General features: G+C 45.8%; 1 protein-coding gene across 2 annotated transcripts; it reads right to left on the reverse strand.

The window, feature by feature from the left end:
- Positions 1–703: 703 nt before the first annotated feature.
- On the reverse strand, positions 704–22,328 carry CABLES2 (Cdk5 and Abl enzyme substrate 2). Of its 2 annotated transcripts, XM_056507622.1 has the most exons (10): positions 21,827–22,328; positions 10,235–10,306; positions 9,949–10,041; positions 9,169–9,246; positions 7,632–7,740; positions 6,984–7,149; positions 6,182–6,285; positions 5,694–5,800; positions 4,191–4,395; positions 704–3,783 (listed from the first exon to the last, which is right to left on the reverse strand). In XM_056507622.1, exons 1-10 carry the CDS (start codon positions 22,324–22,326, stop codon positions 3,643–3,645), a joined length of 1,575 nt encoding a protein of 524 aa, XP_056363597.1. In that variant the 5' UTR covers positions 22,327–22,328; the 3' UTR covers positions 704–3,642. The 2 variants fall into 2 exon arrangements, with proteins under 2 accessions (XP_056363597.1, XP_056363596.1); XM_056507621.1 differs by lacking the exon at positions 10,235–10,306.
- Between the last annotated feature and the right edge of the window lie 284 nt (positions 22,329–22,612).

Raw genomic sequence — 22,612 nt, forward strand, 5'->3', positions numbered from 1 at the left:
ATGGCGGCGCCGGGGGAGCTCCGGCCGGCGGATCCGCCCCGCAGCGCTCCCCGCTGGGGACAGGGGATGGGGCCAGACCTGTCCCTTACGGGCCAGCCCCTCGTGAGGGCAGCACACCTGAGCGGGGCTCTCAGGTGCGTCCCAAACACACCCAGGTGAGCCCCCCGCGGCAGGTGGGTCCCTTCCATCCTGAACCCTTCTGTGATTCTATGGCCACACCATCCCAGAACTCTCGCAGAAACGCAAAAGACCATTCCGAGCTGCTGGAGAGGGGCTGGTGGAGGCCCCAGGATGATGAGGGGTCTGGAGCATCTCTCTCAGGAGAGACCGTGGAGGAGCTGGGCCTGTTTAATCTAGAGAAGACAGAGGAAATCTCAATCCATACAACTATCTCCAAGGGGTGCCAGAAAATGTTGCCAGACTCTTTTTAGTGGTGCCCAGCAACCGGACAAGGAGAAATGGCCGTAAACTAAAACACAAAAAAATCCCACCTGAACCTGAGGAATAGTTTTCCACTTAGTGTGGCAGAGCACTGGAACAGCTGCCCAGGGATATCAAGGAGTCTCCATCTCTGGAGACACTTCAAACCCACCTGGATGTGTCTATGTCACCTGCTCCAGGTGACCTGCCTCAGCACAGGGTGAGACAGGACCCAGCACCACCCATTCTATTACTCCAAAATGAGACATTTGGTTACAAACCATGTACCAAAACAGGTTTTATTTCACAGCATCTTAATTTCACAGAAAACAAACAAACGAACCAATTAAAACAGGCCACAACTCAGACTTTTAAATAATGGAATATGACAAAACTAGAAGAGTTTTTGTTTACAGGGAAATGTACAGGCTCTTCTCAAGAGAGTTCTCCTTGCTGAGCCACCCCAGCAGCACCTTCACACAGCACCAGACCCCCCCTCGGTGTAAACCTGTTTCTCTGCAGAGCAAGAGGAGTTTGGCTGTGCAAACATAAACTGGCAGGTCTGGGTGTGGCTTTGGGTCCCGTGCTGTTTGTGAACAGACAAGGTACTGATAGTCCTTTGCCACATGGTGGCAGCTTTTAGGTGAAAAGAGAGAGATTCCCACCAGGACTGCGAGCTGTGCTCTGGAAACAGCAAAACCGGCAGGAAAAGCACAGGGAGGTGGGGCTGGGTCCCTGCAGCAGGGCTGTTCCTGCACACACACACACACACACACACACACACACACACACACACACACGAGGCACCCCTGCACAAGCTCCAGGCTCTGGGCAGCATCACCCCAGTTCCAGGCTCTGCCAGACAAGGCTGGCACAGCCCTCGTGCCCTGTGCCATTCCTTGGCCTGTGCTCCCTGCAGCTTCCCAAGTGTGTGCCCAAGCCAACTTCTAGAATAACTATTAGACAACATTCAGCCTTCTGTAATTTAATGCTCCTTTGTCCCAGTTTGTTCTCCTGGAAGAAAACAAAAGCTTGCCGGTTTTATGACGTAAACTCAGAGATTCTGGGAGTGTAATTACAGCCCAAATGGCCACTTGAACTAGACAAACTTCCACTGAATAAACTGCAAAGTGTTGCAAACCAAAGTGCATTTTGTTCCCTTAGATGGTGAGAAAGGAAAGTTAAATGTTGTTACAGAAAACTCTTTATACCTAAATAAAGAAGTTTCCAGAGAAAGATGCATTCAGATTTCACTCATACTAATCAAGCTGTTCTGGGAGAAATTTCTTGTACCTCTGTTCACTCCACAATGTCTTGGGAAGTGGTGGACCACCTCAGCTGTCTGCATCACTGTTTGTTAATTTGGAGGCTCATTACACACTAGATGTTTAGTACATCACTATTTCAGCATGCAAGGACAGTTATATTCAGTAGAAAGTTTAACTAGTAGGCAGTTTTTTAAACCTTTGGAAGATATAACTGGCAAGCTTATTGTCTAAGCTATTAGCTACCATCTCACTTCTGGAGACTGGAAAGTCCTTCTGTGTTAGAGAAATCACAAGCATATTAAATTTTACACAAGTAATTTGAAGCTACATACAGCTGAACACAGTTACAAAAGGTTTGATAGTCACTGTAATTATTATATATGAAAAATACACTTTGAGCCCCACTCAGACAGGAAGGGGCTCCAGTAAAGTTTGCTGCAATTCTAATGAAGCCAAATTAGCTTCAGACAAAACACAGCTGAAGAGCAAAGATTCAGCTTTGGTTTTGGCTACAACCAATATTTAATACAAGTAACAGGAATTTACATTACTTTACATATTGGATAACAAGTCTCTGACCTCAGCATGAGGTCTGGTAGTTTATGAGTCAAACTTAAATTACAGCTTTCTCAGTTGGAATAACCAAGTATCACTCTGGTTCCTTGCAAACAGACCCAGTAACTTGTATCATAATATTGCTTCAAAAAATAAACCCAAGAGCCAATACCACAGAAGGTTCCACGTATAACCAAGAATTCATTCCCGACCTGAATACTGTAGAAATAAAGGAAGGAACAGCCAATGGGCAGAGAAGTTATTTGAGCTCTGTGTTTGCACTGGAGAGCTGCTGGGCACCAGCCAACAGTGGCTGCTCAGATGTGCAAGAAATGCCAGTTTTATGAGGACCATCACAGTGATGCAATGCTTGGAAGAACAGAGAGTAAAAAAAGTAGCATTTTAAATACCGAGCATGCTTTGTTTCATTGGCTTCAGCTGGCAGCAGTCACTCTACTGGCTTCATATTTGCTCAGATAAGACCATCTATAATACAGTCATCCTAAAAAAGGTGCTTATTTCAGGCTACGGAATAGTGAAACAAATAAAACCCCTAAATGAAATATTTGACAGCAAATTGCTCTTAGTCAAGTGCTCATCTTCCACTCAAGAGTGAATTAGGATGGCAATCACTTCCCAGCTACCTCACTCAATGTATGGTACTTCATGACAGGTTTTCAAACCACTTTTCCTTCTAAAATAAAATGTATATTTTGAAGTTATTTATAGTAAATAAACCAAAATGGAGTAATCTCAATCTCACTACTTATAGATCATAGAATAGATGCCCTGTATATTCTTAGTGCAGATATACTGGAATTGTTTTCCTTGTATGCAAGGCCAATGCAGGTAAAGAATAAATGGCTATACAAATTCAGGATTCCCCACTAAATAACAGAACTAACTTAAAAAGCACTGGTACCAGACCAGCCAGTTTTAGGCACATCTTTAAAAAAATAAAATATGCATTTTATTAATGTAAAAATGTAAGAAGATTCTTAGAAACATCTGAACTTTATGGTGCACTGGAATGGAAGTGATGTTCCTTCAGTTTCAAGGAATACAATAAAGGCTTAAACAAAACAAAAGAAAAAGAACCAATACCATAGTATTCTTCATAGGGAAGAACAGTTTTAGGAAAACCAGGAAGATAAATAAGGAATAATAAGCAGCCATGACAGCTGACTAGTGAATATTTGTGCTTCAAATGTCCAAAAGAAAACAAAAGTTCAGTAACTCTTCTCGTACCATCCCCCAGATTTGGCATCTGCGTCCACAGACCTCGACAGTTCCCAACACCCTGCAGCCTTCCCATCAAGCTGGAGCCAGTGGCACCTCCACCAGCAGCATCCTGGGGTGGGATCCCAGCACGGCTGGGCCGCCTGGGATGGAGCTTTGGTTAGGACTGTTGTGTGAGCCGTCTGTAGTGAGGTAAAACTTGGTTTTCAGGCAGGTACAGAGCCAGTTCCAAAGCTACGAGGACGGTGAATTCGAAACCGATGAGATCCCTTCTGTTGAATCTGAATCTCTCCTCTAGTTTCTGTGACAGTGGTAACAAAACAAAACAAAGGAGGGGAGAAAGAATCAGTTAATCCAGGTGATTTCAAGGCATTGTTAGATTAAGACAGTGATGCACGGCTGAGCTGTAGCTTCAGAATCAAAACCAGCTTATCAGCTCAGCTGTGACACCCACACTTCTCTGGCAAACACATGCAAGCGCAAAAATAACTTTACTGGAGGATCAGTAAGACACTAGCCTGTACCAGACAGATAGTTTTAATGAATTAAAAAAATAAAGCAAGGAAGAGCCCTAATGAGACATAAAACTGGCTGAAAGAGCTGGTCTTCCATGCAAGCACATGCCACTGAAAACCTTGCATTTAATCTTTGCCTATGAGCTAGGGAGGAGGTTCTGACAACAGCTGGAAGAAGGCTCACAGCACTTACATCTATTAGGTGTTTGACTTCGTGTTTCCTGAGGTCACTGCTGATCTTGGCTGCGAGCAGAACACAAGCACCAGCACACAGTTTGCGGTTCTGTTTGTTGAGTTTGCCTTGGAGGACGAGCTTCTCAAAGTAAACATAAGCCATGGAGACAGTCACTGGCTCCAGACTGCACTCCTCACTCAGGTTTCTCATCTCTCTCTTTAAACTGGGAATAGGAGAAAAGACACCCCCCCAGACATGACAGATTTTATTAAATACTGTAGAAACATTGCAGCACAGCAACTCAGAAGAACATATGGGCAAGACTCCTATTTGGAAAACCATGACAAGTATTATCCTAGAGTGGAAAAGCCCAGCTGGCAGCAAGCTGGTGCTGATGCCCAAACTGATTTCACCTGGCTGACAATGTCCACTCTGGTACAACAATTCCTCACCTGCCCATAAACACCAGAGCTTAGCTGCCTCACTGACACACAGGCTATTGCTGTAGGATTCCTTCTGGCTCCCAAACTAGTTTGTGATTCATATCATAAGAGTGAACCACTCTGACCTACAGAAGACCACATCAGAGCCCTGCAGATGACAGCAGCTGCTGTGTAGAGACCAGTCTAATACACACCTTGTGTAAGAGCCAGGTGTGAGGGGAAGGCAGCCTGCTTTCCACACTTCCCACAGAGCCAGCCCTTCACCTCAGCATTCAGCAGGCTTGGAGGCAGATGGTTCCTCTCAGGGCTGCCATCCACACTCTACCTGCATGATCTCTGCATGAACACACTGCTCTGAACTGCTGCAAAGAGGAGCATGCAGGACTCAGACAGAACAGACTGCCCAAGCAAACCTTCCCCAGGAGCTGGGCTGCACACGGCCCTGGTGACTCAGCAGAATCGTGTTTAAGCTGGCTATTTCAACAGACTCTGATTGCATTAATCTCCCTGTAACACCAGCAAGATTACAGCTCTCTCAAGGTGCAACAGTACATCTTGCTGAGGAGTGAACAGATGCAGTTACTCAAGGATGAGAAATTCTGTGTGGCCTTTACAAAAAAACTTTTCTTTACCTAGTGTCCCCAGATCTAACACTCTTTATCCCACAATCTTGTTAGAATCTCTGGTCATCAGTGAGTCTGGTAATTGAAAGGCAAAAATAGCCAGAGGGCCCAGAAAGCCAATCCAGTTGGAGTGGGATTGCACTGCAGCCAAGCAATCAGGTTACAAGTGTTTGTTTCAAAGCTAATGCTACTCCACTGTTAATTGGCTCCTAGTGTTAGGACACCACAGTTGGTGAAATAAAACCCTTTAGGTGGAACTTTGAAAACCAACTGTTACCCTTTCTCAGCATCCTAAATATTCCAGTACAGGGCTGTCATCCTACAGTCAGCTCAACTGACAACAGGAGATTAGTGTTTAATCATATATGCTATTAATAGATTTAGTATTTGCTCCATACAAGTGCAGCTTCAGACAGTGTGCATGATGTTCTTGTTATTTAAGGCTTATTTCTTACCTCCTAATTTTGCTCAGTGTCAACTTGATATGAGGAAACTTCTCTCTAAAGGTTTCATTCATATCCTTTTTAAGGTCTGAGGGTTTCACATACTCTATGACTGTAGTCTGAAATGCAAGAAGCAAAATTTATCATTTGTTTTGTGAACAGGACTGACAGCCAAACAGCTCTTCCAAAAACACTAATTCAGTTTTATTATTCACAATTTAACATTTCTGAAACTACCCAAAGCTGAATCCCAACTATAGACAAAGTCTTTAAAAAGATAGCAAGCAAATGGTTACAAGAAGTAAATGACAACAAAAAGACAGGTGTCAGATTTGCCCTTGACAAACTCACTGTACAAACTCAACTGTTTGTATTTTTCCTGATCAATAATCAGAAAAGACAATTTTTCTTCCTAGAGGAATTTTTCTTCCTCAAAAATAATTTTTCTAGGAGGATCTGTTAGGGAATCTCTCCTCTGTTCAGGCATGCCAGTCACTCACCATGTAAGAGGCAAAGATGAGAACACGTTTATGTTTCCCACAGGGCCACTGAGGATCATCCAGAAGATCTGGATCATACTCTGCAGCTTCTCCAGCTTCACTTCCTGAAGGAATGAGGAAAGCACATTGGGTCACCAGATAAAGGGCTTTAAATTCCCTATTTCCTCCTTAAAAAAATCTTCAAATAGCAAAGTTAAGTGTTGGCAGATCTCACAGTTCAGACAAATTGCAGCTACAGGCACACGTCTGCATTTCATAAATGCACCAGTCACAAATTAGAACCACATTAAATTAAATAAACTACACACACCATGCCTGACATACCATTTTAGATGTAGTGCAAACTGAGTTTGCATCTAGAAATAATACCTAGAGAACAACTGCTCAAGACTGAATTCTTTTGCCTGTAGTCTAACAGGTAGCAGAGCTGTAAGGTTTGCTCTTTTACACAAGAAAAGGGATTCCTGGCACAAACTCTGGCTTATGCATTGTTACTGTGCTAGAAGGCAAGAACCACCTGGATCCACATATACCAGATGTTTCTTGGTGAGTAATATAAAACTTTACATTCCCAAGGAGAAGCTTTGTGCCTCTTGAATGGAATAAACAGAATTAGGCCAGATATATGGAGGATGTAAGGAATTTGTGGAAGCCTCAGTCCTGAGGCTCATCACTTGCACTGCACTAATGAGCTGCAGCACCTCCATCCCAATAACACACTGACCACTTGGGGATGTCTCAGACAAATCTCTACCTTTCTGCTGTGTGCACGAGTGGTGGCAGAGCTGGCTGCTGTCCTTACCAATGTCTGTCCCTGCTGGTATGGTTTTTGCTGTCACTGGTTTGTATCTTGACCCAGGAAGACTCCGGGGGGCACTGGCTCGGCAGGGGGGAACAGCACCGTAGGCGTCGGCTTTGCGAACAACCAGAGCATTGGTCGGGTACAGGAATTTTGCATAGGACACAACCTGAAAGAAGAGAAACTTGTAGTGGTTATGGGGGGAAATATACTGAAAAGCTTATTTCCTGACATCTAGGAAGGGAAAAGTTGGATGAGGCGTGCCTTGTTTCCACAGCTTTAAAATGAAGTGCTGTAGAAGGTTTGGTGGGATGGCAAAAAAAAGGCGAGAATCACAAGTAAAATTCTGGCATTACAAATTTAACTAAAGCAGTGTGAATTTCATCCATATTTCTATCAAAACTTCACTCACATGTTGCCTCAGATAGCAAAGTCAACTCAATTTTCCAGAAACAGAGACAGAAATGATCACAAGCTTCAGCAGTCTCCTCAGAAGAAGCATTATCACAAGCCACAATTTCAAACTATAGGTTTAAAACTTCCACTGCTCTAAAAGCCACAGCTCTCACATAATAGCTAGCAAACCACACTGCATAAATTGATTTGTCCCAGCATGAAATGGTCCTGGGGTGAAAAAATAAATGTCCTTACCTTGCCATCAGCACCCAGCTCTACTCCTTCCAGTCCAAGCACCATCTCAGTAGATACTGAAACTCCCCCAGAAGGATGTCGCTGTTTCTGTCCTTCCATTTTCAGATCACTAAATGCAGGTAAGAAAGAGCACAATCACAAAATGCAAGCCCATGTTAAACACCAACCAACACCACCAAGTCAGAGTTCTTCTGTATGGAAACAAACCAACCCCTCAATGCCACCTCCAGGAGAGCATTGGTTTTTAACTATTCTTTTCAAGATGTGGAGATGTTCATTAACCAAAGAATCAGATTTCATTTTAGTTTAACACAAATCTACCAATCTACCTACTGAAAGCAAACTGTTTTTAACATGATCTTTCTGCACAAGAACACACCATTCCCAACCATCTAATTCTCAAACACATAACAGCAAACATGATTTACATTACTTGTTTTCCAGGATTAGAAACCTGCCTTTCAAGTGCAAATTTGCAACCCCTGTGCACACAAGCTCAAGTTAAGAATGAAGCTGCAGATCTCTGTGTCAGCAATGGCAGCTTGAGGCTTTGTCACCAATATTCCAATACAAAAAAACAGTTTTCAAGTGAAGAACTGCCTTCCCAGCTTGCAAGCAGAACAGCAAAGTCCTCAGAACTGCTCTGAAATAGCTCCAGTGACCTTGCTGCCTTTCTATTATGTGGGAGAGTATTTTCCCATCAACTATTTTTATGGCATGTATTTGCATACAATACAATTCCCACCACTAAGCATCCGTTTCCTTTGTCCATAAGTTACGGACAGGACAGAAATGACAACACAATTGTTTTGCCAGAACATAATTAGTGTTTTGTATGGTATATTTGTAGATAACAGGCCTCCACAGAATGGACTTAAACTTCACAAGGGACTGAAGAAAGATGGGGAAATCCAGTTTGTGGGTTTTGTTTCTCATAAATGATCATACTGACAGTTATAAACAAAAAAGGAGCCTAAACACGAAAAGCAGCGTGAATCAGTCCAAACTATTTCTGCTTTTCTTAGATTCCAAAGAGTGACATTCATGGCTTAAAGCTGAGAAATAGAAGAGCATCTAACTTATTTAGGTGTAAATTCACTATAAAACCTTGAGGATTTCCACAGAAGGCAAGAGCACCCTTCCCTGAAACTCCCTGTGCTTTTTTATTAACACCATTGTTTGTGACTCTAAAATCAGTTGATTTCTGATCACTTTATAGAAAACCTGAACAGGAGCCAATCACATTATCTGTTCAAAACTTGATTTTAGAGATTTCACAGGACTGGAGTGCTTTAAAATATGAATAAACACTGGAGGGAAAGTCTAAATCTTCCATCTTTTTTTTTCTTGGAATTTGAATGAACGCTTTTGACGCTGTGGCAGTGTCTGTTTTTACTGCTCTGACAGCAAGGTCTTGCCCTTACACATGAATGGCAGGTTAAATAGAGAACAGGAGACCTACACCAACCACACTCATTTCAGAAGATCTTTTGAAAGAACAGAGCAGACATTTCACAGAGCAGATGAAGAGACTCACCTGATCCGTAATCCCTCCCCGTAAGGGAGGACAGAAAACGCCACACACAGTGTTCGTTTAGCACAGATTAACACGATCCTGTGGGCAGATGGGGAAAGATCAGGGTATGAATGAAGATCCAGAAGTTACAAAGCATGAGATATTAGCACAAGACTCTTCTTATCTTGCTCTGCAAGCCATAGATGCTGCTATGGATTTGATGTTCTCAGAAAGCAGCAGAGCAGAGGTTTCATGCTGACCCTGCAGGTCCTTGTGGCTCTCTGTCAAACTTCAGTGTTTAAGACCTGCCATCACCTTGGGAGCTCCTTATCCTTAAATATATATCTATATTTATGTAATTTTTACATAAACCTTGTGAAAAGATGTAGATAATATTCTACATTTAGATGAAACCTCACACTTCTAATAATAATAAACATAAATGCAGCCTCCCTTTCTCTTCTGCTCTTTGGCTAAACCAAGCCATTCTCATTAAATCCTCCTCAGCTCTGACCCCTCTGTATGCCAGAGATAAGGAAAGTGAGAGAAATAACAAAAGTGAGAGCAGAAAAGAAAGAGTGATTTAACCTCCTCAGAGTAGGATGGCAGAATCATGAGTGTATTGCTGCAAATGTAGCAGATGTGAGAACCTACCACCTTTGATAGAAGTCTGGATAAAACTAACAAAGCCCCAGGGCCACCTTCTAATTCTTCCTGATATTAAATGTCTTACTGGGTGAAACTGGAGACTGCTTCCTATTGCACACACGTACAGGGGGAACCTCAATCTCCACACATTACCTGCTGTTCTTGGTGTCATACTGCCTCATGTTCTTGATGAAGTGCATCTTCTTCAAACTTTTGTGTCTTGGAGACCCAGATATATGCTTGGTTCTGCAATGATAAAAAGAAAAACAAACAAAAAAAGCCAAATCTGTTAAGTGTTCTGAGAAAAATTCATGCCAGTTGTATGATCAGATGGCAGCACTAGCATGCAGGACCTCAGATATTGGCGTGGAAGAGGGTGGAGGGAGGAGAGGACTGCATGCAACGAGTTGAGGTTAATGCTGCTTTTGAAAGAAAGTACCTTCGTACACTGGCATATTCCACTATGTCTTCTAAAAAGTCTAGAGAGCAGCGCTGGGAGATAAAACGCCTTCTGCAAAATGCACAACACCACGAAGAGTGAACAGCATTAGTTCATGGCCTCCGAGTTTTTATGAACTGAAACAGATCTGTGACTCTCAGGACACAAGGCAGGCTTTCTGAAGTTTTGGTTTGTTGCAAGAGTGCTTAACTAAGAGTTTAAAATTCCTTAAAAGGCCAAGAACTTGTCTCCCCCTCTAGGACCCTTGAAATATATATTTATACCAACTTCATTATCTGCCACACAGAACAATGCCTACCTATGAGTTAAACACCTAAAAAGCTCCCAAATACTCATATAGTAAAAATGAGAAAAATCTGACAAGAATGTCAGAGAAAGATCCCCCCCCATCAAGGCAGGGGAATAAATAATTTTATACCACTTTAAGTTCAGATACAGGTATATCTGTATGATGACCAAACATCTGTGTGCATTCTCCATTCAGAACAGCTGTCTCCAGCTGCAGGAGTCAGCAGACTGAGAGTCTGCAACTGCAGCTCAATAAAACTGACAGATCTCTCTGAGAAACAATAGAGAGGTTTATTAGAGGAAGCAAAAAGTACTTGGCACCCATGTGAAGTCCCAGAATGGAAGATGCAAGAATAATAGTAAGGCTCATGTGAGTTAGTGTAACAGTAATAGGATATTATGTTCAAGCAAAAAAACAGACTCTGCCAAAGTAAGATGCATTACTATTGTCCAAGTCAAGCCTTTGTTGGTAGAGATTTACAAATGAATTGTGCAACTCTGACTGTAATTTCCATAGGAACAATGCACTCCACCAGCAAAATGCTGACACTACAACTATCAGAGTCCATATTTTCTGCCTTTGCTTAAGCATGTATTGTGCTATACTTTTAGCACAAGCCATGTGTGTTCCAGTCCAAGATTTTCTTCCCAAGTGACACAGGAACTCAACTAATGGGCAATGCTGCCATGGAAGCCAATGTAGAAGCAGCACATGAGACAAAGGTTGCAGGACTTTGGTTTGACAAGACCAGCTTCTGGCTGGTCTTCAAGCTGCAGCAGATCAGACTTGGCTGCACTGTTCAGGCACTCTTAAAAGGAAGTAAAGCTCAGAACTCAAACAGGTAGGAGGATGAAAAATTAGTGTCCCTTTCTGCAAACACAAGGGAGGCAAACCCTCCCACAGGACTAACACCTTCAGTATTGCCAGAGACTGCCTCCTACAAATCCACAGCCATTAAGGTGCAACTGGAGAACATTCCTGGCACAGTTTCAACATCCTCCACCAGCACTTTGGTTTTAAAGTTATTACTGGTTTGCTGCTTTTCAGCGAGAATGGTACAGGAACGTTTAACACTTTCACAATCTCCATGGTTCTCCAGTCTAATATGGCATCTAAAATTGAATAAAAAACCCCTCACAAAATGAGGAAGTAACTGCAAACCTCCTGGCTCTAATGCAGTTGGTAACATGCACAGTTCTTCCTCCCCTCCCAGGGGAGACCTGGCTGGCTGGAGACAGAAAGACGCCGTGTATGGCAAGCAGAGGAAAAACACAGCTAAAGCCAGTGGGCACTGGTACAAAAAAAGCACATAGTTGTGTAGAAGGATGCTTGGTGTGAGGAACAGGATGGATTGGGAGAGCCATGGCTAGATCCTCACTCCTAACCCCACGGTGGAGACTCATCCAGGGTGTCACACCTTCTGAATATCCCCTTGTTTTCTCAGTAACAGGGACAAGAGTGACAAGCACCTGAACCGAGGGCAGATCTGGAAGTAAAACCCTGCTGCAGTGAAGATCCCACCCCTTGACTCAGAACCACAATGACTCATCCTCACTCTGCCAACAGGAAACTTCATTTTTAGCTACACTTGTAAATAATTTCTGCCCTCAGTGAAGCCGTCACCTTGGAGGAATCCCTGACACTGAGCCAGACACTCTCCCTCAAACCTCAAAACGGGGTGTATGTAAAGAATTCTCACTAATCCAGAGTCCCTGAAACAGTTTGTAGGCCAAATCCAACACTTTACAGCAACACAGCACCCTCAACATGTTCTGAGTCCCTAGTGCAGCACTTGAACAATGCAGCAAAATTTGACACTTTTTGAGTAGCCTGCACTTATATATTTGCACACACATGTATTTGCTAGTTTGACTGCTCTTCTCATGCAGCCAACTCACACTTGCACAACAGGCTGCACTGGGTCTGCTGTGACTGCTAGCTGATGACAAGAAAAGTCAAATCACCTATCCTGTGCTAAGCAGCTTCACCTAGGATAACATTTCTTGCTATGGTCCATGGAATTTGAAGGATTTTAAGTGGTTTATACAGTGTGTTTGTTGCTGAAAGCAACTTAAATACTAAGAATACCAACATCTCCACATATGCTGAGTTACTTTATGCAGCCTTACCCATGTGACCTGGCAATCAGAAATTGAAATACCCAATATTAAAATGTTCATGGGTTCCATGGAGCAGGCTGTAATTCAACAGAAATTTCTGGTGTTTGCCAGCACCAGCCATCGCTCTGACAAGCTATAGAGGGTTTAGGTGCTTGTATGTCCCTGACCAGGAATTAATTTTTGGGTACTTCCCAGCCTTTTATTTCAGGAGCCAATTCAGGACACTCCTAGAGCATTAAAACAGCAACTGTGTTTACAGAGCCAGAACCTCGAGGGGACCCATCAAGAGCAAAAACACACAGAGCACATGCCCAGAGATAAGGGGCTATCAAGCAGAGGAATTCTGGATTATGCCTTGGCTCCTTATCTCCATATGCACACACGGGCTCACACAATCCAGCACTGCTGCCAAATCCCTGACGAGCTAAACACGCACGTTAAAAAACCCACTAAAAACCCAACAAATGTGTTCAGACAAAAAAAAAAACAAATTATCTTCAGAGCTACATTTTGACTCCTGCCCTGGGAAGTGGTAGCCAGTCCACACCATTTATTCTTTCTGATGGATCTCCCACTGAGGAAACCCAATGTCTGAGTGCTTCCAGCTTCTGAGCTGTCCTCTCCTGGTCCTGCCAGGGTCCCACTGGAATCTCTGTAGGCTGGACACTGGGTAAGCAGCAGTGGGATCCCCACCCTGAGGCTGACACAGTTCTTAAGTGTTCCCAGCAGGACAGGACACAGCTAAGAGCAATCTATGTATAGCAATGGTAATCCCTACATGGCCTGTCTTATGAATGGAAAGGAGGAAGCTTGTTAAAGCACTGCTCCAGATTAGAGAACACTGACCTTTCTGCTGGCCTGCCAAGAGTTTTCTTCCTCTTCCCACCCTCACTGGGCTACCTGCAGACACCCAGGAGGACAAGGGAAAAGCTTTGGGATGTTCCTGCAGTTGGAAGTGTGCAAGCTGACCATGCTCTAGCAGGTACTGAATGCAAGGATGCTGACCCTGTGCTGTCAGCTGTGGCTTCAGGCACAGACAAGCCTCATCCACTCCTGCTCCTGCCACCAACAGTGCTCTAAGGCACTCCCTTGGGCACTCATGACCCCACTCTGCAGATTCTGCAACACTCTCACAGATTGTGCAACAAACAGCCCTCACAAATCTCATTTTAACCTCTTAAAGCTGGGCCTTAACTCCCAATACTGGGCCTGACAGTGGCCAGTGGTTTTTCTTAAATCTGTGTGCAGCTGCCATTTGGCCACTTCAGAGCTTCTCTACATTTTCCCTTCTGGTCCCTGCATTTCTGCCACAGCAGCTGAACAGACCAGCCGGCCTCCTGAATGGTGAAACTGGAAGTTTCTAAAATCTCACAGTGGTTCTCCCCCATCCTGATTAACCCCCATCCCTGTCAGGCACAGGGCTGCATCTGAGCCCATCACACAGGCAGAGTTCAACCAGCACAGCACCCCAAGCTCACCTTACACTGTTCTCATCACCTCCAGATCCCCAAGCCCTGCAACAGGAGCATTCAAAGATGCTGCCAAGGCTGGACATGGCCCAAGCTCCCCTCCAAAGGGTTCAGCCGTGCAGATTTGTTTCCATTGGAGCTGCATCCACAGCCCAGCTGATGCTGCATGCACACACCCCAGGCACTGGGCTAAAATTAGCAGCAGGCCAATATCCTCTGTTGCTCTTTAGCCATTCATACTGCTAATAGATGAGTGGAATGGGGGAGGTCAAGGATTTTTAATTACTGTGTAAAACTAGGGCCTAATAGAATTTGGTTTCCTGTTTCTCACTTGAGTTTTATTTTAATATGATGTCCCTTTGTGATGTCCTTTACAGGTCTCAGTATGATTCCATCTGTCAAGAGGCTGAGTTATACTAATATAACAAGGACAAAAAATAATTTATTGGGTTTTGGAAGCACTAGCTTAGAAACAACTGTCAAAGGTAATTTGCACAAGAAATCCAGATCCCAAATCCTGTTTACAACAGGATGATACACCTGTCAGCTTTGTTTTTCTAAGATGTACTTTAAAGATTAAGCTGCATTGTTTTTATTCCTCACGGGCAAGACAACAAACAGATATGAACTGTGCTTTGGTTTCACTAGGTAAAATACAGGCATTGGAGGGATTAAGAAAGCTACTGCTCATATTTAAGCTTACTTTTTAGCAGCTGCCATTTCTTCTGCAGCCCAGGAGACAGTGACTGAGCTCAGGCTTGCATCCCAGAGTGTGTGAGTGGGAGCATCCCTGTTCTGCCATCAGTGCCCTGTGCCTCACCACCCTCGGTGCTCACACTAATGAGTTTCCTGCTCAAAAGCAGATTGAGTACAGCTCACTGGTAGCAACAAGTTCTCAGTAATTAAAGCCAAAAGAAGCTCAAGACTGCATTTACACTGAATCACATCAAAACCATGTCTCTGGTAAAACAAATGACTTCACAAAGGATCTGTGCCATGAAGTGCCCAGCACTGAGCAGGCCATTTTCATGGGTGGATGATTTCAGCTCAGATGTTCCTTGAGAGGCAGTGGCAGGGAAGAAAGACACTTTGCATCACCAACAGCAAGTGTGCAGCTCAGTGCTCCTTCTGCACAAAGTCAGCTACTCACTGCTTTATGGCACCAGAGTATTTGGACTGCAGACCATCATCCCAGGAGCTCTTTCTGACATTTAAGTACCAGCCTGCCAGAGAATAAACACAAGTCTCACAGCAGGGCTAGTTTAACTAATTCATCCAGTAATCTTCATTTTAAAGGGTAAGCTGAAATCAGCCACATGAGTATGAAAAGTACTTTTAAGCTACAGAACAGGCCTCTCTGTGAGAGCCAGGATGAAGTAGGAGACCTAATTCCTTCACCTTTGTGCTCCTACACAAGGCTTGTTAGCAAAATTGAAAGGGCACCAGGGGCTCTCCTGCTGGTCCCAAACAGCCAGGAGAAAATCCTGCACTCCTCCAACACCAGTAAAGCCACATGCAAGGGAAGAATGTGTCACACAGCCTGTGGAACAGATGAGAATGAACAGAAATGAAGTATAATTTGAATGAAGGTGGAGGCTGAGTAAGTGGGAAGCTCACTAAGCCTGGAGAGTTTTAAATACTAACAAGGAAAGAAATTAGATAATCTTCACAGCAGCTGCTACTTCATTGCTGATTCACAACCACATATGATTAAGACCTAATAGAGAATGAGCTTTATATTCATTGAGTTTCATAAATCACATTGTTTTGGTGCTCAGAGTGTTTAGACAATGCAAGGAGAAAATAATGCCTTCCAGTAAGTATTGTGAAAACCCAGCTGTTGCAACAGAACCAGCAAACCAGATGTAAGGTTTGCTGTGCCCACGGCCCTCTCCTAAAGCTCACTCCTAAAATCCCTGCTGCTTCTCACAAAGCAGACTAGATGTGCTGCCCAGAACACCACCAGCATTTCTCCAAATTTCTCCCAGTTTCTGGAGGCGTTTGTAGCTCACCAATCTGGTTGCCCCCTGTCCTTTGTGCTCTGCTTACTCAGCACTGAACTGCTGACCAAAACAGGCACGTGAAATGCAAAGTGTGTCCTTGCTGACACTGTGGGCATTATGCTAGAAATATTCATGCACTTCACTGAGATGATGCTGTCATTTCATCATGTGCCTTGCTAAATAAAAGCCTTCAGCACAATAAACTCCCAAGATGAAAAATAAAGGAGGAAGAAAAAAAAGAAAGAGAGAAGCTCTTAACTGGGAAGGAGGAAATTAAAATTGGTGATGAGAAAACCAAATCAAAGCAAGTTTAAAGAGGTCCCACAGTGTTTTTATGGGCATCTGGTTTTTCCCATTGCATCAGTCATCCCCTTCAATGCACAGTCAAGAGGTTGTAGCTTCACCAGGGCAGAATTTCATGCTTAAACTGGAGCAACCACAACAGAAAAAATGCAAATGTATTCTCACTGTTGAGCAAGCAGCCCTGAGCAGCAGCAGTTCAGCCCATGCCGTGGGGACTCCAAAATGAACCAGGTACCCAGCTCTGGGGCAGGTCTGCAGCTGGGGTACCACCAAGAGCAAGAGCTGGCACAAGAGGAGCCTTTCCTGGACAACAGCTCCCAGGATTCAGCAAGCTCTGAGGTTTAAGGGCTTGGTATGTCCTGTGAAACAGGGGGCCAGCTGAAGGTTCTTCCTTTAACACCTTTTCAGGGAACAGGTAAATTCCTATTACCATAGGTTACAGTAATTCCAGGTGAATTCCAATTACAGTAGGTTAAATACACAACAGCTGTAAACCAAAGGTCAGCAGTCTGGAGCTGTCTGAAGAACTGGGTTGACTGAGTGGCTTTAGCTGAGCACCCTCCATCTGCAGTCACCTGCTCTGCCAACAATACCTTGTGCTCATTAAAGAGCCCAAATTTCATTGTGCATGTTTAAAACTCCAACTACAGAGCCAGACACCTTCAGAACAGCCTTCAAAAGAAGCCTCAAAAATATCTGCAAGCTCATTCAGCCTGACAGCCTCACAGCTTTAACTGGCTAACAGATGGAAAACAGGAGAACACAATGTTTAATATCCTATATATTTAATATACTATATATAACTAAATAATTACTTTTAATATACTATAATGTAACACTCCTACAGGACTTGTTCACTGGAGGTCTGAATGGGGTTCCCAAAATTAAGCTATTCTGTTTTTTATGTTTAATTAAGTAGTGTTTCCATTCTTGGCTGATGAGTCCTAGACTTGAAGGAAGACATCATTCTGACCACCCTCATCACCTCCTGCACAGTGGAGCTTTGAGCTGGAATCCCAAACCCTGCAGCATCCCAAAACCCACTGCCAGGCCTCCTGCATCATCACTGAAAAGCTGCAGAATCCATCCACAGGTAAAAGCAGCTGCAAATACAGTTAATTGTGCACAGACTACTCCTGCCTGGAGAGCAAAGATACTTTAAAGCCTCTGGACTGTCTAAATTGAAGAGGTCAAATAACCTTGGTGTTGGAAATTGCCTGACCCAGACACATTCACAGGAGTGCACAGGATACAAGGACTTGGATGTTCTGATCTCCAAGTTTCCTGCCAGGCACACAACTTACTTCTTCTGCTTAATATAACTGGCTGGGAATGTCTACAAGCAGCTATAAAACACTTAATATTGGACACATGTAATTCATCTGCATATGACAGAAATCTGCTGAAGCAACCTGGGGAGGAGACTGCAGCCTTAACATTTCAGCTGATTTTTAAATGAAGTTCAGGTTTAGAATATGCTCATTTTCAGCCTCCAGCAGCACATCCCAGTCTACTGTTCACCTCTGAAAGGTCAAAGCTTGCCATCTTTGACAGAGCTCACTGCTTTCTGAAAAGTACCATGTGCCTAGCTTATTCCAAATTAGGTTCAAAATTTAAACTAAGACTTTTTATTTCATCCATCTCAACAATATCTGTTTATTAGCAGGGGGGTTTTCATAAAAATATTTATATTTCTTGAAGTGACAACAGCAGCTAAGCTGACTGCAGGACAAAACAACACATTAAACACCATAAGTATAAAATTCTGACAAAGCATTTCTGCTGTTCCACCCACGGAACTAATCTGATCACACCTATGTCAGCAATCTGGCATCCAATTAACACTCAAAAGCAGAGAAGGTCCAAAGTGTTGCTGTTATCAACTACTGTTTAAACTCCCACTTTCAAAATGACCTAAATTTGCTGATAAATCAGAAACGACTGAGCTATCACAAACACTCAGTTCAGCTCCCTGACCACTGAACTCCAAGGACATTAAAGCATCAGTCACAAATAATTTAGTCTCTGTGTTTATTCTTAGGCCCAGCAAAATGCAGCAAATTATGGCAAAACCAGCTGCTTTTGCATTACACTATAATAAACCTCAGAAGCACAACAAGCATTGACATTCAGGGCTGTTGTTTCCATTTTTCATGCTTTCATAACCTGGCTATTTCCAGGGCTCCCTGCTATCAGTGTTTCCCCAGAAAGCTCTGCCAGTTTCAGACCCAGCTGCAGAAATTCATTACAAATCTGTGAATGACGATTTGTTCCCTGTTTGCTGCCTCCCTCCACTGCTTTCTGTGAGGCCCCTTCTTTGAAAGAACAAAAGAACAGAGCAAGATGGAAAAGAAGATGGGAAGAGGGATGGCAAGCAGATTAGGCAAGCTGGTATAACACAGCATTGTAATTTAAGATCCTGTAAACAGAAGATGCCTTAGGAAAATGAAAGTGGAAGGTTAAAGTCATTAAGTTTATAATGCTCAGCCAGCAGCACAACTAAACGGTGCATCCAGATTTGAATGGTGCCTCCTCTGCTAAGTTTCCATCCTAAAGGACCTGACAGCTATGGAGGAACTCCAGGTTACATCAGGTGAGCAGATCTCTGGTTCCCTGGGCTGTACTGCAGATCTGCCTGTTAACATTAACTAACCCCTAACTCGAGCAGAGGTGCTGTCACGCCCTGCCCTGAGCCATGCTGCCCCATATCAACCTCTCAATCAAGTCAAACAAGATCAAGTTTTGTAATAAAACTCTGCCCAATGATACTGTCAGTAGATAGAGGTACTGATAGCAGATAGAGATCTTCATGGATCAGGGCAAGCCCCAGCAGGATGAAATCCCCAGACATGGCACAAGACTGGTCACTGAACACAGAGTTGAGTCTGCAGAGCCTGCAGCCAGTGATCCTCATGCATCTGAGGAAAATTCAAAGCAGCTCTTGACAGTGACTCAAAAAGCACTCTGAAGATAACAGCTGCCTGAAGTGGGCACCCAGGACTAAAAGTCCAGGATGGCAGTGCAGATTCCACCTCCCCCTTCCCTCCACCAAATTCACTTGCCTGCACCTCTGCATGATGCAGGCAGTTAATGATCTAGAATAACAACATTGCTGCATGACAAAACAATTCTCAGAGTCCCAAGTCCCAACAAAAGAAGATCCCTTTTGTAATTGCTGACTTTGGAATCCTAGTTTGCAAACAGCTCACCCAACAAAGGAGGGGAAGGAATAAAGCACCACTGTCCTGAAGGATATTCCTCCTTTGATTCCCTGAATAATTCCTCATGTATTTACAACAAGAGATGCCTTTACTCAGTGGGGATGGAGAGATATTCTGTCACAGGCCAATGCATGAAACTCTCCAGTGAAATACAAAGTGGTAAATCCCTCATCTTGTAAGTTGACAGTGAAATTGTCATTACAGAGGGATGGGCCACTTCACCCACTCCTGTGCCCAACATGACTGGGATGAGGTACATTGGTCTAACACATCTCCACAGGCAGCACAAAACTGTCCTTTTGTCAGAAGATGTGTGTATCCATGTAAAGATATGGATCTTCTATCTGAGGGTTTCAGTGCATGCTCTTTTTCCTTCAACATGAAAACCAGATGAACTCTCACTCCAAATCACCCTCAAAAGTAGTATGCAAACTGATCAATAAAATATACCCTTCCAGCTAAATCTTCCAAGCAAAAAAGTCATGTTTTATTTTGTCATTACTCAGACAGAAGCCTTCTGATTCCCTTGATTGCCTCTTGCATTTCTCTCTACCCTTTATTTTCTGATTCATCGTTCTTTTCAGCCAGATTGATTAGAATTGCTGTAGTGGAACAGCTCAAACCTGATGCCAAAGAAAGAGGCAGGAAGGACATCAAATGAGAAGATCCTAGGAATATTTTCTTAGTGTCCTATTGACTTGGCATGGAAAAGAGAAGGATCATCCCTCCAGAACTCTGTAAGCACAAATACAATGAAAGCCACATCCACAAAGGGAACTGTGCTTTAAAACTCTTAATGCAAAACCTGCCCTCAAGAGCTTTGCCAACAATATTTAAGCAATGAAATTAAATCACACAGCACCTCCTGTGCTGGTTTTTGTGGACCAGGAGTGCTGGGTAGGAACTGTTCCACAGCAACACCCTCACTCCAGGCTTTCCTGCTCAACAAGCAGCACACAGCTGCACAATACAGGGCACCCAGCCCGCAGCCACAGCTTCAATCTCTCCAACAAACAAGGAGGGAAAGGTCTCTTCCATGACAAGAAAAGCAATGAGTGGTAAATAATGGCTCAAGAGGAAAACACCCCAGGATGGACAACACATAAGGACCCCCCACATCACAAACACTACCCCATCACATCACAAACACTACTTCTCTTCAAATTCACCTGAACCCCCAAGCTGGGGATACAAGGGACATCTCCACTGTGAGATGCACACAGAAAGGGGATAACCATCAACTGCATTAGCAAACCCCCCAGCTTTAAAGCACTGACAACATCTCTATTTCAGCTCACTAACAAAGCTCTCCAAGCCGCTGTAAAGACCACGGAGACTTAAAGCCTTTGATACCGCTGCCTATCTGCAGGCTCAGAGGGCCAGCTCACTTTACAGAGCTGTTTATGCAAGAAACGGCCTGAAAAGAGATCTTTCAGAGCTCAAATCCCCAAGATCTGAGCAAGAGCCTGCCTTCCAGTCGATTAGAAAACCAGCACATTCAGCCAGACAGAAGTCCCTTGGAAATGCAATGGTAATCCTGCTCTGAAGGCCAGAGCATCCTCCCCCGAGGCTGCCTCCAAGTTCCCCGTGCACAAGCATTCATTAATACACAGTTGCAGAGACAAGCAGCACAGAGCAGGAGAAGCACACCAGCAGTGTGGCCGGCGCACGGAGGAAGCGTCCTGCCCAGCAGTGACCCTGACAGCTTGATCTGGAGACAGAAAAACGCAGAAACTAGGCTGGGGAAAAGCAGAAGGCAGGGTTCGGGGTACCGCAGACCTGCAGACAGAGCCTCGGCGAGAGATCCCCTCCGCAGCTCCCCCTCATCCGCCGCTGCGCCGGCCGGGGCATCCTGCGCGCCCGCGGGCCCGAGCGGCGCCGCCCGGCCGGACCCCCGCGCACCTCGGACCGGGCCAGGTGCTGCTCCCTGCCGGGGCCGCCGGGGGCCGGCACCGCCTCCCGCGGCCGCTCTGCCCGGGGGCGCCCGTTTCCCATGCCCCGCTCCCCCCTCCCAGAGCCGCCGGCGGCCGAGGGCCCTGGGAAAGTCCGGCGCTTCCCAGGCCCGCGGGGGGTCCCGGCGCTTCCCACGGCCCGCGGGGTCAGCGCAGGGGGGCGGCGGGTGTGCGGGCTGTGGGCCGGCCCGGCGAGCCCCGGCCCCTCACTCACCTCTGCCGCTGCGCCTCCAGCGCGAAGCCGCCGCCCGCCGCGCTCTGCGTGGGGCTCAGCAGCCCCGGGGCGCCCGGCTTGGGCGCCGCCAGCATCCCCGGCAGGGCGGGCGGCGCCGGCGGGCACAGCGGGCCGCCCAGCAGCAGCTGCGGCAGGAAGATGCCCCCGCGGGCGGGGTCCGCATCCCCCTTGGCTCCGGCGGCGGCGAGCGCGGGCACGCCGGGCAGCAGCAGGGCGGGAGGCGGCTGGCATACGGGCGGCGGGGGCAGCAGCCGCGGGGGGGCTCCGGCCGGCTCCGCCGCCGCCTCCTCCCCGTCGCCCGGGCCGGCGGGCAGCGGCGGCTTCTCGGCGGGCGGGCAGGGCGGCCGCCCGTCCAGGGAGATGTTGTTGAGGAAGAAGAGGGCGGCCTGCCGCCGCCGGGAGTCGCCCCGCTTGCGCGGCGGCGGCTGCTCGCGGGGCGGGCGGGGAGGCGGGGAGCCGCACGCCGCGGCCGCAGCCATTCTCCGAATGAGCCGCGGCCGCCCGGGCGGGGCGGCTGGAGCGCAGCGCGGCCGGCGGCTCGCGCGCCCATTGGCCGCGTCGCGCTCGAATGCAAATGAGCCCGGCGGCGGCCCCGCGCCCATTGGCTGCCCGCGCCAGGCCCCGCCCCCGCGGCGCGGCCCGTGCCGGGTGCTGGCGCCGCCGGCGGGGGCAGCGCCGGGAGCCGCGCGGGTCGGGGCGGCCGCGGCACATCGGAGCTCCCCGGCCCCGCCACCTTGGAGCATCCCCGGCCCCGCCACATTCGGA

This window comes from Oenanthe melanoleuca, chromosome 20 (genome assembly GCF_029582105.1).
Source record: "Oenanthe melanoleuca isolate GR-GAL-2019-014 chromosome 20, OMel1.0, whole genome shotgun sequence".
In the NCBI taxonomy this organism is placed as follows: domain Eukaryota; kingdom Metazoa; phylum Chordata; class Aves; order Passeriformes; family Muscicapidae; genus Oenanthe; species Oenanthe melanoleuca.